General features: G+C 43.3%; 4 protein-coding genes across 4 annotated transcripts in view; 2 read left to right on the top strand and 2 right to left on the bottom strand.

The window, feature by feature from the left end:
• aasdh (aminoadipate-semialdehyde dehydrogenase) overlaps positions 1–2,383 on the bottom strand; it is a 15,729-nt gene extending 13,346 nt beyond the window's left edge. The window contains exons 1-4 of the mRNA XM_031868256.1: positions 2,009–2,383; positions 1,654–1,774; positions 444–742; positions 143–368 (exon numbers count right to left, since the gene is read on the bottom strand). Coding sequence (XP_031724116.1) covers positions 143–368; positions 444–742; positions 1,654–1,774; positions 2,009–2,226 — 864 coding nt within the window. The 5' untranslated portion in view covers positions 2,227–2,383. The remainder of the gene's footprint in view (positions 1–142; positions 369–443; positions 743–1,653; positions 1,775–2,008) is intronic.
• Positions 2,384–2,676: 293 nt separating this feature from the next.
• On the top strand, positions 2,677–7,719 carry LOC116394994 (uncharacterized). Its single transcript, XM_031868472.1, has 9 exons — positions 2,677–2,848; positions 3,015–3,078; positions 3,704–3,759; positions 4,106–4,139; positions 4,230–4,255; positions 4,342–4,417; positions 4,768–6,288; positions 7,352–7,385; positions 7,457–7,719. Exons 1-9 carry the CDS (start codon positions 2,771–2,773, stop codon positions 7,464–7,466), a joined length of 1,899 nt encoding a protein of 632 aa, XP_031724332.1. The 5' UTR covers positions 2,677–2,770; the 3' UTR covers positions 7,467–7,719.
• On the bottom strand, positions 6,935–14,733 carry ppat (phosphoribosyl pyrophosphate amidotransferase). Its single transcript, XM_031868474.1, has 10 exons — positions 13,503–14,733; positions 12,187–12,393; positions 10,962–11,074; positions 10,723–10,868; positions 10,456–10,528; positions 10,211–10,362; positions 9,539–9,666; positions 9,225–9,446; positions 8,750–8,870; positions 6,935–8,654 (listed from the first exon to the last, which is right to left on the bottom strand). The coding sequence occupies exons 1-10, from the start codon at positions 13,590–13,592 to the stop codon at positions 8,488–8,490; spliced, it is 1,419 nt and encodes a 472-aa protein (XP_031724334.1). The 5' UTR covers positions 13,593–14,733; the 3' UTR covers positions 6,935–8,487.
• The window catches only part of LOC116394995 (uncharacterized), a 4,589-nt gene continuing 3,491 nt past the window's right edge, over positions 13,661–14,758 (top strand). Inside the window, exon 1 of the mRNA XM_031868473.1 lies at positions 13,661–14,422. Within this exon, the coding sequence (XP_031724333.1) occupies positions 14,038–14,422 (385 nt within the window). The 5' untranslated portion in view covers positions 13,661–14,037. The remainder of the gene's footprint in view (positions 14,423–14,758) is intronic.

Raw genomic sequence — 14,758 nt, 5'->3', positions numbered from 1 at the left:
ATATATATATATATATACACACACACACACTGTATATATAGTATCATTTGGTGTACAACAATAATATTAACAATGATAACATTAATGCATATAAAAAAATATTGGACTTTTTGTGGTTGTACTAATTCATAAAAAATGAAACCAAATGACAGAAAGGAAACGAGGTCCCGCTCGCCTGCAGGACGGTCGTCTTGTTGTCCCTGAACAGCAGTCGAGACAGTCGGCCGGGCGTTTTCTTGATCACGGTCGGGATGACGAGGAGCTGAGCGCCGGACGACAAGGCCAGGAACATATCCACCACAGAGGGGTCAAAGGTTAAGGGCGAGGCCAGGAGAACCACATCGTCTGCACTCATCTGAAACAAAGACCTGAGCCAAGAGAGGATGAACTATTTAAAAACATGTAACGATGGTTTAGAGGCCGATAAAGACACAAACACTCACCTCAGGTGCAGGATATTGGGGAGAATACACTTGTGCGGCACCCTCACGATCTTCGGGAGCCCAGTTGTTCCAGATGTGTGCAGCACATACGCCAGGTCTCTGAGCCCGGCCTCCTTTGACCCTGCAGCCGGATCACGGCGGAGACCAGCACCCCCTGCTGTCTGGGCTCCGGTTTGTTCCGGTCCTCGTTGGTGCTCAGCGACCGGCAGCAGCTCCAGTCGTACCAGAGTCAGTTTGAACTTTGGCAGCGTCGCACAAACCTCCACGGACGCGTGTTCGACGAGAGCTGCCTGGAACCGCTTTTTTACACAAAGAAGAGACAAAGAGGGACTTCAACAGATGTATAACTAATATACAAGAAACTCAAGTGTAGCGTGAATGCTTTTATAGGATTTATCGGAGATATTTGGTTGAACTCAGGGTTTTGATGCACTAACAAATGTTTTCATCAGTCCGTTTCTGTGATTTGATTAATTGCACCACTAAAATACAATAACAGCTACACTGGATCCTGGAATATTAGCTAATTTTATGGCCCTGTCTTGTGATGTCATAATTCATTTTTAAGATTTAGATTATTTCATCTATATTGAGCAGATTTCACATGGTCCTGAGAGGAACAATAATTAATTCAGCTGTAGTTTGAACTCAACTTTATTTATTTATTTAGCACATTTCATACAAACATGCAACCCAAAGAGTTTCACATGGGACAAATATGAAATAAACCAGAAATACAATTTTGCAAGACAAATAAATTACAACAGTAAAACAATACAATATTAAAAATGTAAAAAAAAAAAAGTAAAGAAACCCCAGAAATAATTAGTTAAAGCTTAAAGACTAAGGCTATAATATTACTCCAAATTAAAATGATAGGCCTTTAATTTATTTTTAAAAACACAGAGAGAGCTTGTTGTTCTGGTAACCATTAAGGGAATAAAACCAGAAGGCACACTCACCGCATCTTTTATGGGACACATAAGGAACATTTAAAAAGGACCTCAGTGATCAGGTTGGATCATGAAATGAAATGAAATCTCTCTCTCAGTCCTAAGAGATAAAGAGATAAAGATAGCCAGTGTAATGTTTTATGCTGTGGAGTAATGTCATCCTTTTTCCTTGGTTTAAAGATTATTTTCACTTGCTGTGTTTGCATAATGAATCATGATCATTATTGTTGTATCTATACATTCATGAGATATTAAACCTGCAGGACGTCGGTCTTCACAGCGCAGTACTTGAGGCCACACTGGTTCATGACTCTGGCGGTGAGGAGTCCAGGAGCTTCTGGGTCCAGCGGGACGTAGGCAGCCGGTGACTGCAGGATGCTGGACAGCAACACAGGACAGTTCATGATCCTTCATGCTACTTATTATTATTAAAAAGGGTATAATAATGACAGAACTAATTCTAAAATAAAGGTTTGGACCATCATCCGCAGACTTTAAACCCAACTAAAAATACGTTTTAAGTCTTTAAAAAAGAAGAAGATGATACTGTTGTAGCCTCCTGGTCAGATGCTGTGTTGTCACATGGAGTGAAAACAACAACAGTGAACTCACCCCAGAATCCAGACAGGTATGAACAAATCATCAGAACAGTACAGCCCGATCACTCCGCTATTAGGAGCGCAGTTGTTTCGCAGAACACGAGCCAGCTCACCGGACAGTCGGACCAGGTCTCTGTACAGCAGCATGGACCCGTCATACTTCACAGCTGCTCTGTCCGAGTGCAAAGAGGCAGCGGCGGCTACGAGCTCCTGCAGCGTCCGAGCGGCCATACTGACGATGAGCCGTTTAAGGACCACCAGCTCATCCTCAGTTAGTGTCAACTCTGTACAAAAAAACCCAACAACGTTTAGATCGTATTCTAATTTATATATTGCTCAATTCAGATGAATTGGGGTTTTGTTTTGGATGGAAGAGGCGGAAACGTGTTTGAAGTTTGTCGCGTGAAGATGACGTCCCCACTGATGGCTGTTTCAAATGCTTCTGTTATAGTCGGTCGTACCGACATCTTACTTATCGTGATTAGGCCCAAAAAACAACAATATACAGAGCAGAAAACATAAGAAATTCCCTCCACCATATTACTGACTACATATGTGTAACACTGACATAAAAAAATGAAAACCTTTTTTTCAACCTAAAATATACAAGAGCGCTATTTCAGAAAGCATAATTTCCGAGTGACTGTGAAGGCCACCCTGTCCAATCGTCGGTCCCGAGAAACAATTTTAAACCTAAAGAGCGCCATTTGTTTTCGAACAAGTAGCCTGCTGCTACTACTCTATTAAATTAAATAAACGTACTTTTATAGGCAACATGGACGACGTTTTAAAGACACGACTATCTATGAATAGTTTCAACTACAAAAGCTCAATGGAACGAATCATAGACAAGGTGTGTTCAATGAGGCTAACGGGTTTAACGGTTGTTGTGCTACCGTTAGCACGTACGTTAACGTTAGTGGAGTAACTTAGCGTAGCTACCGTTAGCTTGAATTCACTTTAAAGATGAACTCTGAAGCTGTTTGCTTTAACGTCACGTCTGTTTTTGTTTACTACAGTATTCAAAGCTTCAGTACCAAGATGGAGGAGTGGAGGTGGACCTCAACAGCACAACAACACAAAGTAAGTAACTTAACGCACCGTTAAATAGTAACGTTACTCTCTTTAGGATGTGTAGTAGTAATATATTTCGGTCCTTGTTAACAATTTGCCAAATGGAATTAGCTAATGCACATATAAATTAAGAGATTAGGGCTGCAACTAAGGCTTATTACATTTTATTTTATTTATCGAGTAATCACTCAATTTGTTTGTATTTATACAATATTTCCTGACTGATAATAACTGTAGTATAAGTTAGTTTAAATGATCAATGTGTGAGCATATTGCTGAATTAATCATTTGTTCCACCGATTAGTCAATCAACAGTATATTAAGTAGCACTTTTAATAATTGATTTATTGTTAGCTGTTGTGTATATAATGCTAGTAAAATAATTATTTTAGTTTTTTAGTTTTGTTTTGGTTGTCACCTTTAAATAAGTCCCTTAAGTTTTTCAACTTTTTATTCTAAATTATCAATCAAGACATTTTACTGATTAATCAATAATTACATTATGTTACAATAAAGTTGCAGCTGTAAGTTTTTCTTTTGGTTAAACTAACCAGTCGGTGATTTGTCTCCATGTCTGCGGTTGTCATGTGTTCTCATTGTGTTTCTTTCTCTCTCGACTCTTTTCATGATGAAGCTCTTGAACGCTACATGATTCTGTCGAAAGCAGAGATCAGCAAACTGGAATCAAAGGTTTGGGTCGCGATGAACAAATACTGCAGCCACTTATGACACAAAACACAATAACATGATTTATAAAGGTGTGAATCTATCGAACAATTGTCAACAACAAATCAGACTCACACATTTCATGTCGGATTACTGTCCGTCAATATCCAAATTCCTTCATTTAAACATTGATTTTTAAAAGTTGTGAATCGATTCAGAATCTTAAAGATGAATCTTAAATCTCATTTAGATTTTTTTTTTCCCACCCTCACTGATTAATCAAGAAGTTTCATGGGCTGCGAGTCCTCAGTGGATTTAGATATTAAATATGTGTTCAGCGTTTATAATCAAACACTTGTCGTCTCCTCAGAGCCTGACAGATTTAAGAGAGGAGTCAATAAGAGGTAAGTCTCCACAAACCAAATACACGAATAGCAACTGAATTGTTCATGAATTGTATATTTATTATTCCTTTGACATTTCTTCCACCACAGCCCAGGACGTTACAAGAGACTCTCAGGTAAATGCACTGAATTCATTTCAACAGTTCCGTATGTAGTATAATATCCAGCACATCGTGAAGTCATCGTGGTTTGTTTTCAACAGTTGGACTTCTCGTATCAAGATGGCGGAGCTGATCACACTTGTGTTTCCACCACACAGTTGTCTGAACAGGACGACGGTAAGAGCAAGAAAGCAACAGGCAAACCTTTTAAACACAACATGGCAGAAATGTAAAATATAAAGTGTCCAGGAGCTGTTTGGAAAACATCTCTTCTGTTACTGGAGGTCTTGAAGATTTATAGTTATTTAAATTTACCTGACAAAGAAGTGCTAAGCATTGAATTTGTGTGTGTTTGGTGGTCATCAATTTAAAAGAGCTCATAAATATCCAGCTATTTATACCTAGATGTCAAATATGATCTGAACAATCATCAGAGAGAGAAGGTTGTAGAAGAATGGAATTTTAAAATGGAAAATGTGAAGACATGAGCTGTATGTGACGTTCTTCTCCCTTGTTGCGTCCTACAGGGATGTCTACAAACGACTCGACCGGCCTCACCGTGAGCTCATTGGATGAGAGTCAGAGGAACGTCTCTGAGACGGAGGTCCAGCCTGAGGACGGAGACAAGGTGCTGGAGATGAGCCTGAGGAGTCACAGCAGCTCTCTGTTGGAGCTCTACCCCGACATGATCAGCCGGATAGGACGGGCGTGGCGTCGGCAGAATGTCTCAGAGGCCGCCGACTCGGTGCTGAGGAGGTACCGCCGATGGCGACGGCAGTCGGGTAGAAGCAACCTCGGCAACACCTTCGTCGTCACGCTGAGACACGCCGGCAGAAATCCAGAAAAGGAAACCAGCCAGACGCTGTTAGAGGAGAGCAGAAACAGCTCCGTGAAACGGCAGTTCATGGGGACTGAGACTACATCTCGGTCTCCGTTGAGGACGGGGAACAACGTGCAGCAGCAGTCTCCTCGGAGGACGCGTAGGGAGCAGCACCAGCCGGTCCTCGTGATGGACTTATCCGGTCCCTCTGACACCTTCATGACAAGTGAGAGCTCGCTGAACGAGACCTTCACGGTGTCTGAAGCGTCCCGGCTGGGAGAGCAGCCCTCCACATGCACCTTCAGTCCCTCGCGACCCTGCCATCCCGCCACGAAAGGACCCATAGACCTGTCTCTCAGGTCCAGGAGGCTTTCGCTCAACGCACACTCGCTGCAGGCTGATCGCTGCTCCACGTATGCATCGGAAAACGTCAGAGAAAGACCAGACATCTACGGCTCCCCGGTCAGGCAGAGTCCCTCACATGCAAGGATGATGACCAGCCTCAGTAGATCTCCTCATGGCTTCTCCAGAAGCCCGAGAACGTATTCTGGGGAAAGCTTTTCCAGAGAGCCTTCGAAGCCCAGATTGATCTCCACCCCTCCACAGAAGCCATCTGTGCCACTGAGGATGCTTCACCCTCAAGACTCGCATCACTCCCTCCACCCACAGCTGCGTTCGCCTCAGTCGGCAGCAGCAGCAGCCGAAGGTCGCCACGGGCTCCGGCGGCACCTTTCCTTTGACTCCTCCCTGCCGTCGTTCCGTGTCTCGTACTCTCCGAAGAAGCTCGACGAGGACTTTCTGAAGCTCTACCACAAGTTTGTGTGCCAGAGCAAATCCTCTTTCTTCAACGGGCTCCACTGCCGCCTCTGTGCTAAAAGCTCTGAGGCCAGCAGAGTCCTGTCTTCTTCTTCCTCGGCCCTGGCAGCTCTCGCCCTGTCGCCCCACCGCTCCCTCCTGAGGAAACGCCACAGGGAGCTGGACTGGGACGGCCACCCGCAGTCCAAACGCTACAGAGACGAGCGCTGCCCGTCCTCACCGGGGTCCAAACGCCATGGCAAAGAGATGCTGAGGCGCTGTCGCTCTCCGTCTGAGTACGGCCTCTCCTACAGCTCCAGGAAACCCAGCATGTTGCAAAGACTCAGCGCGCAGCAGCGCTCAGCAGATGCAAATCAGGAAACCTGGATGAGTCGGAGAAGCCACGTGTCTGCTGCTGATTTTTCTGGAATGGGTGAGCCTCCTCTTTAAACATCGTATTATGCTCCAGGAGCCTTTATTCATGTCCTGTCTTCTGTTTAAATGAAATGAATACTTCTACCCCAGAATGATCTTTTTTATATTGGTTACTCACCACGTTACCGTGAGAGTTCTAGAAGAAAACTCTTCTCGCATGCCTCTTTAATGGAGGCAAAACTATATCAAAACATCTGTTTACGAACTCTCACACAACTCGTGCAGCTTATCCGAGTGTTATTCATCCATCTTATGCTCACTGCTTCACAAACACCTGACTATTTAAAGGGACAGTGTGCAGGATTTCGTGGCAACCAACTGAATACTCGTCCGCTCACTCCTCTCTTTCTAAGACGGTAACAAGAGCCACCGATTGGAACACCGTTGGCCTCGCTCAGAAGTCATCCATACCATAATAATATATATATACTACTACTTTAGGAGAAAGAGAAGTCAGACGGCGGCTTGTGGTAAAATGATTGATTAGTTGACTAAGAACTACGGTGGCCTTCAGGTAACTAAAAACGTGAAAGTTTCTCTCTAGAGCCAGTGTTTAGTTTGTCCATTCTGGGCTACCATAGAAATATGGCGGACTCTGAAAAGGACCGGCTCCCTATGTCGACATGAAGGGCTCATTCTAAGCTAAAACACAATAGTTAGTTTCAGGTGATTCTACACTGATGAAAACATGGATATGAATTTTAAATTCCATTGCTGCCAATAGATCCCCCCCTAAAGTGCTACACACTGGCCCTTTAAGACACTTAGTCTGTATAAACAGTAAAGTGTTAGCCAGGATGCATTTATTTTGGTAAGTAGTGAGCATACAACTGGATAAATGAGTCATGTGAGACGGATGTTTTGGTGTTAAACGTGGCCCTCGTTCTTTCCTCCGTTCTTTGGATTCATCATTCGCCGTAGAGGCATGCAAGAACATCCGTTTTATTTAAGGATTCAAGGCAGCACGGTGTGAGTAACTGATATACGAAGTGTTCCTATGAGCAGTTTGTGTAATTGTTCTTTTAATCAGTTTCCTTTACTCGTTCTGCTTCATTCAACAGGAAGTTCACTGGAGAGCAGAAGATTCTCCCCGAGGTGATTATAATGAATTCTGATGTTTGATTTCTGACCCCTGAGTATTAATGTGTTTTAATAATCTCCTTCAGAAAATGGTGAAGAGGGATTTCATCTGCGTGTCCACAGAAGGAAAACTAACGCCAGTGAGAAGCTTCTTCTCTCAGCGGTCCATCCTAATGTTTTTATCTCTTACTGTGTCAACACCATTTGTTTGGTTCATTCTCTTGTATATTTTCTAGCTTAAACCTTTTTACTCTTTGTGCGATGGTGCATCATTATCTACGTACATACTGCCTCGTAATTTTAATTTTATCTGTTTATTATAATAATAAAAATGACTGTCAAAATGCAGTTTGAGGAAGAAAAAAAAAAAAATGAAGTCCTTGTTTTCATTGCAGTTATTCGGTTTATTATTTAACCTTTTCATTATATTCATGCATGTTTTTTAAAGTTAAGAAAACAAAATATCCAACAACGTAACTAAAGAGCCTAAAGGTTCATTTTAGGTAGAAAAGTAATAAACGTGATACGTTTTGGTCACGAGCCTTGTGCGCTTTTCTGACATAATAAATTCTATATAAGGCTGAGAATGTGAACCTTTCTGATAATACATTTACAAACCAAGGCATCAGTGTGGTGAGACGTGTGCACCTGTGATCATACCGTAGTGATATCAGGATGTAGTAAAACAGACTAATACTGGTTATGAAAAGTAATATTTTCAACTTAAAGAGAGTGTCTGTATGAGGTTCTCCTCCACAGTCAGGGTTCTTGTTACGTTCACTTCAACTGAGAGACATTCTGTTAGGAGTCTAACATACGTCCACAGCAGAACATCACTTTGCTCCCGTGCTGGTTCTCCTGCCTGTTTCTATGAACTCATCTACTGTAGTAGAACCCTGACTGAGGAGAACCTCATACACACACACTACAGAACATCACTACTACCAGCAGGATGACATTCCTCTGTAGAGAACATCTGCTGTATGTATTGAACACATCTCTCAGAGTCTCTGATGGCAGTATTCAAATGGTCGACCACTTCCTCCCCAGTCTACACAGAACATTTCATTGGTTGTGGGAGCTCGCAGTAAACTGTAGCGTGTGGCTGGTGGTGGCGTTACCACTCCAGCTCCACCGGGTATTTCCCGGTCAGACAGGCGGTGCAGTGGCCCACTCTCTTGCTGCTGGAGCCGATCATCTCGTCGCCCTGCTGGAGGGAGGCGATGCCCTCCTGAACGGCCGACACCAGGCCCTCCACGGTCAGATACTTCACACTGGCTGCACCTGCACGACATGCAGTGAAGACAAGAACTGCATCATTTTGTTCTGATATATGAAGTTTGTCAAAGAATGCTGTTATTCGCTGTATTAGTACTTACCGATGTATCCAGCAATGTCCTGAAACTCCGGCCTGTTGGCGATGAGCTCCTCCTTGGTGGGGATGTTGATGCCCATGTAACACGGGTAACTGATCGGGGGAGAGGCGACCCTGATGTGGACCTGTCCACGAGGAAGTACAGGTCAGAATACTTATTCTCTTTTACGTGGCAAATCTGAAGATTTTCATTTAAATACAATTCTGCTTAAGTCACAAAGGAAGTAACACGATGGTGACTGAGCCTAAAGCCCACGAATGTAAATCTGTATTATGAACTGCATTACAGTTCAACCTGTTATTATATTAGACAAAAACATAAACATGAGCAGGAAGTACATATCATTTTGTGTAATATGAGTGTTTTTCTTTGTCATCTTGGGAACCAAAATGATCTTCTGAGGGTTGAGTTAGGACCACTATTAAAACATTGTGTCATGTCGCCTCATATACAAGAGTATTCAACATCCTTAACAAACCTCGGTCGCCCCGGCTTCCTTCAGCAGCTTAATAATGGGAGAGATGGTGTTGCCTCTGACGATGGAGTCGTCGACCAGCACCACTCGTTTCCCGGCAAAGTTGTCGGTCAAAGCCCCGAACTTCTTGGCGACACCCAGCTGCCTCAAGCGGGTATTTGGCTGAATGAACGTTCTCCCGACGTAGCGGTTCTTACACAGAACCTCTATGTACGGCAGCCCGGACTACGAGGGGGGAGAAGAAGAAGAGGAAAAGCGTGTGAGCTCCATCAGACGGCCGGCGTGTTGCATCTTTTCTTCAGCGCTGGTGGACTGACCTGCTGAGCATAGCCCAGTGCAGCAGGAGTTGCAGACTCCGGCACGGTGCTGACCACGTCCGCGTCCGTCGGAGCCTCGATGGCCAACTGCCGACCGCAGCGCTGCCTCACGGTGTAGACCATCTGCCCTGTGGAACAGTGGAGACAAACACTGAGCATGCAACACCTTCACCCCCAAATCCTGGCTTCTCTCCACCGGCTCCCTGTTCGTTTTAGAATTGATTTTACTGATCACTTTTAAAGCACGTCTGGGTCTGGCCCCAAAATATATATAACAGAAATGTTGACGCCTTATGAGCCAGCTCGCAGCCCTTCCAAAGTCGAGGCTCAAAACTAAAAAACAGGTGCCTGGGCTGCCTGAGCAGAGACGGATTAATGAATCAATAATCTCTTAGTATCGTATATAGTGTCTTCTGAAGACACATTTTTAGCTGGCTTTAATGTGACGTCTTTTTACTGCATTACTCTATTATTGTTATCTATTTAATATAATATAAAATTATTTTATTCGTTTGTTCTTATAGTACTGAATGGTTTTATTGTACTGTTGCCTTGCTTTCAGTCAAAGCATTTTATAAACTCTGTTTTCCAAAAGGTGCTATACAAATAAAGTTATTATTAATAATTCTACAAGAAAGACAAAACAGTTAAGGATCAAACAAAGCTTCAAACCTTCAAAAATAGAGTCCGGTCTGGCAAAGTAGACGTATTCGAATATGCAGAATGCAGGGAGGTCTCCCTGAGGACGAGGGACAACACTCAGAGACTTGACTCCGTGCCTCGATATCTGGACTATCTCTCCTGGTAGGACCTCTCTGTAATACCTGAGAACCAGGAAGGACGTAGAAATGGCCAATCAATACCCACAATGCTTCACTCATAGTGCAGAACATATCACTCATGTGGTTAAAACTGACTTGGCACCGATGGACTGGAAGCTGCAGGACTCTGATGACACAACCCAGCCCTCGGTGTCCTCCTCTCCGGCTCCTGACCGGGAAAAAAAGGAGACAAAGAGACGTTAATCCTCCAGCAGCTTACAGATCTGACCTCTGACAGAAAAGAAAATGCTCTTTAAGCTCTTGTATTCATCAGTAGTAGAAGTCCGGGGGGGGGCGGGTCTTCCAAGCACACACACGTCTTTGATGCGACGGTCACATGTAAAACAAACACGTTGACAATACCTGAACTGTGCATTTTAGAGACGGGAACGATGCGTCCGATGCAGAGCGGACGGTTTCCGTAAGGGTCACGCACGGCGTAGACGACGTCTTTGAACATCACCAGCAGAGAGTACGACGTAGGCGTCTCCGACATCAGATTTTTTATTCTACAATATAAAAAAAAACAAAAAAACGGGTATATAAATAGTGTAGAATAATTTTAAATATCTATTCATGCAGAGTCCAGTCATAACACTGACCTGGCAACCCAGTTGGGTGCGTCCTGCTCCTCCATAGGTGGAGTCAGTGCCAGCAGCTGGGTGATGAGCTCGCTGTCTGAGCTGGTGGAGAGGCCCACACCGTGGCGCATTACCTGCACAACACGTTCACAATCATGGATTTCACAAGATAGAAAATTATCACAATTTCCGTACATACATTTTATTTATGCTTTAAAGAGCAACTAAACCCCCAAAGCTATTTTTTCATCTGAAAACCTGATAATACAGTACAGTATTTGGGTATTTAGTAATGTTGATGGATTCAGGTCTGAATCATGACATGTTAGTGCAGTCTTTGTATTCCACGTATTATGTTATGAACATGCATAGTGACCATTCCTGACTCTACAGACTGTGGAAGGAGGTTTTTGAGAAGTAACAATAGCCATATTAAATTTAAATTAGCCTGTGAATCGGTTATGCTAATCACTAGCACACACATAGCTAATGCTAATGGCTAGCATACACTGTTCCCAGCCCTAACTCAAATTCACAAATGTTGATGAATGTTTATACCGTTTTTGTCACCATAACAGACCCTTTACAGCCCTCTACCTAACCATAACAATAGTCAGGATGCTACCAATTAGCATTAGCGTTAGCAATAAGCAGAGGCTAATTTAAAGGGTAACGGCTATCATGAATGCTAATTTAAAAACAGTAAAGTCCTACTAAATGTTCAAGTAGCGTAGACCAAACCCAGCAGTTCATGTGGTGCGTTTTTGTTGATCTTTAACTGTAGCACAAAGGCATGGTGGAATTAGCAAGCTAGCAAGCCAACTAGCAAGCCGCTAAAGGAGTAAAATTTAACAACTTAATGCTTCATGCACACACTGCTATAATCAGATAATCAGTCATTTACTCTGATTGACCAGATTCTGTGATGTGCTGATAGCTTAGCTTCAGTGTTGTGCTGTGATTGTGATGCTACACTGGTTACACAAGATGTGACCATAACAGACGCAAGGGCAGCATTTTTTTATGTTCTGGAGGCTTATTTTGAATTTTCAGGGCAGAGGCATATCAGCCTAAAAGCTCTGAGGTTCAGTTAGTCTTTGAAAGAAGAAAGTTATCACACACACACACACACACACACACACACACACACACACAAGACAGATTAAAGACATGTTATGCACAGTGTGAAACCCAGGAGGAGCCATCGACATGCACCAGGCTCAGTGTGTTAACGGGATCCACTCACCTTTTTCCGCAGGGCTTGAGCGTTAACCAGCTCTCCATTGTGTGCCACGGCGATCTGGCCATGCAGAGTGTCCACCACAAAGGGCTGGCAGTTCTGCAGCTCCGAGATCCCAGTGGTTGAATAGCGAGTGTGACAAATACCGAGGTTACCGTAGCGCAGTTTCAGAAGACCCTCGGGTGCAAAAGCAGTGTTTACTAATCCCATTCCCTAAAGAAGAAATAATAAAATTCAGTTACACAATCTGCAAAAATTTACAAATTTAGGGTATACATTAACCCACAATATGTTAATATCTGTATCAATGTTGAAGATGGGGAAATATATATAAGATCCAATTATGATGTAGTATCTCAGTGGAGGGTTAGGAGGGGGTCACACAGACAGACGGGAGGGTGAAGGTGTACAGAGTGGTGTACATTATAATTAAGATCATAGGATGTTTGAATGGAGGTTAGAAAATGATTTATAGTAAACTGCAATCAAATTATAATTTAAAGTTTGGGCTAGTTCATAGCACAACAATGTGCTTATTCACACTATTTATATTTCATTCCATGTCACAGTGTAAATGTATCTGCACATTTGATTACCTTAGTTATGCAATGTCAACTCAATATTTAAATGTCTCTAATGCAATAAAGAATCTTACTTATTATAAGTTATATTCTGCTTTTAGCAGTGTATCCTCGTATATATTTGTAATGCTTTATAACAATAACCGCAGCACATTTAAAGCATTTTATAATGACTTATACGGTCAAGCATCAGAAGACTTTATAATTGCTTAATGGCATAATTAGATTTAATGTTATTTTGTAGACAATGAACACTTTGAGTCACTTATAATCACATTATAACAGATTATAATGCATAATAAAAAAGATTATAATGCATTATGAGAATTACAATACATTGACAATTAGGAAGACATATACTTGACCTTATAAGTCATTAAAAAAGAGGTTTCTATTGTGTTATTGTTATAAAGTATTATGAGTGATTATAACTATAATCTTACAGTTCTAGACTACAACGAATTATAAATTTGTTTATAATGCATTATAGACCTCCATAGTTAAAATGGGGGGGATGAAAAGGTAAACCAATAAAAATTATGTCACAAAAAACAACAACTAATCTGCACAAATTATAAAATTAAATATTAATATGCAGCCATTATGTTGTAGAGAGAACGACCAGGTCACGATCTTTACAGCGACCATTATGGAAATATAGGTCAGTCTATTTTTGACTGTTTTCAAACTTAGCTTCAGTCTAATTGTACAAAGGGGGGGGGGGGGGGCGCCCAGCGTTACCTTGTGGGTTGCGTATGTGGGCGGACTGGCTCCATTACTGGTGACTATCCCAGCACTCTCCTGACCCCTGTGGACACAAACACAGCACATGGAAGTTAATTGTACCAGTGTGAATATAAATCAGTGGGGAGTGAGTGTTTTTACAACCCAGCCTCTTCTCTGCACGCTCGGATATGAATCGTCTGCACTGGATATGAGCCTCGAGGCAAACTGAACTTGTTTGTTTGGAGCAGAGAGAAAAGCAAAGAAACCAGAAACGTCTGGTTCTCTGCTGTGGAGCTCCCACATATACGGAGAGTCGCCTCGCTGCAGTTTTTCAGCCAAATACCAAGCTGCTTCTCGGATTACCGCTGGCCCCGCCCCCTCGGCACACAGCTTAAGCCAGTGGTGAGGCTGCTATTCAGCATGGAGGCGTTGCTTTCAGGCTTAACCGCCCGGTTGCCTAGGGAACCGGGCGGCAGAGACAGAGGGATTGGGGAGAGAAGAAGAAAAAAAAAAAAGAGAAAAAAAACGCGTTTCCAGGTCAGCTCAAAACATGGAGAGAGGAGCAAAGAGACAAAGAGGAGGTGATAGTGAGGTGGCGGAGAGGCAGTGGGGGGAGAAGGAGGTGCTGGCTCTGGTGTCGGCGTGGGACGAGGAGGTGGGAGCGCCGCGCGCCGCCGACAGCAGGACCGCGTTCCAGTCGATCTCAGAGCGTCTGAGGAGGCTCAGCGTTGTGCGCGGCTGGTGGGAGTGTCAGGCCAAGTGCAGGAGCCTGGGACTCCAGACCAGGAAGACAGACGCAGCAGCAAACTACAGCCCAGGAGGGGATGGAAGGCCGGTGGAGGGCTGGGAGGAGGAAGAGGAAGAGGTGGAGGAGGTGGTAGGAGACAATCAAAGAGGAAGCTACTCTTCCTCAGTCCCAAACCCAACGCAGGAAGGTAAATGGAAGGTTTCAACATCCGACTGTGTTAGTATCTAATCCTCCGACAGCGCAGGAGATAAACAAGTCAGTCAAACTGGTTTAAGCCTCAGGCTGAAGTAGAAAACTTTTGCCTGCTCTAAACATTGTGAACGCAGTCTGAAGTCAGATTAGAATAAAACATTTTGTTACTTATTGACTTGATTTGAACTTTTAATCGTTTTCGTCTTTGTGTGGATCCCAGGAAGACCAGCGGCCAAATAAAGAACGCAAGCTCCAACTTGTGTTCTTTATTCCAAAAACAAAACTCTGTCTGTCTGTCTGTCTGTCTGTCTGTCTGTCTGTCTGTCTGTCT

This window comes from Anarrhichthys ocellatus, unplaced genomic scaffold (genome assembly GCF_004355925.1).
Source record: "Anarrhichthys ocellatus isolate YVR2014 unplaced genomic scaffold, GSC_Weel_1.0 scaffold42, whole genome shotgun sequence".
NCBI lineage: Eukaryota > Metazoa > Chordata > Actinopteri > Perciformes > Anarhichadidae > Anarrhichthys > Anarrhichthys ocellatus.
Note: the sequence above shows the minus strand (reverse complement) of the source record. Positions and strands in the feature narration are given on the sequence as shown.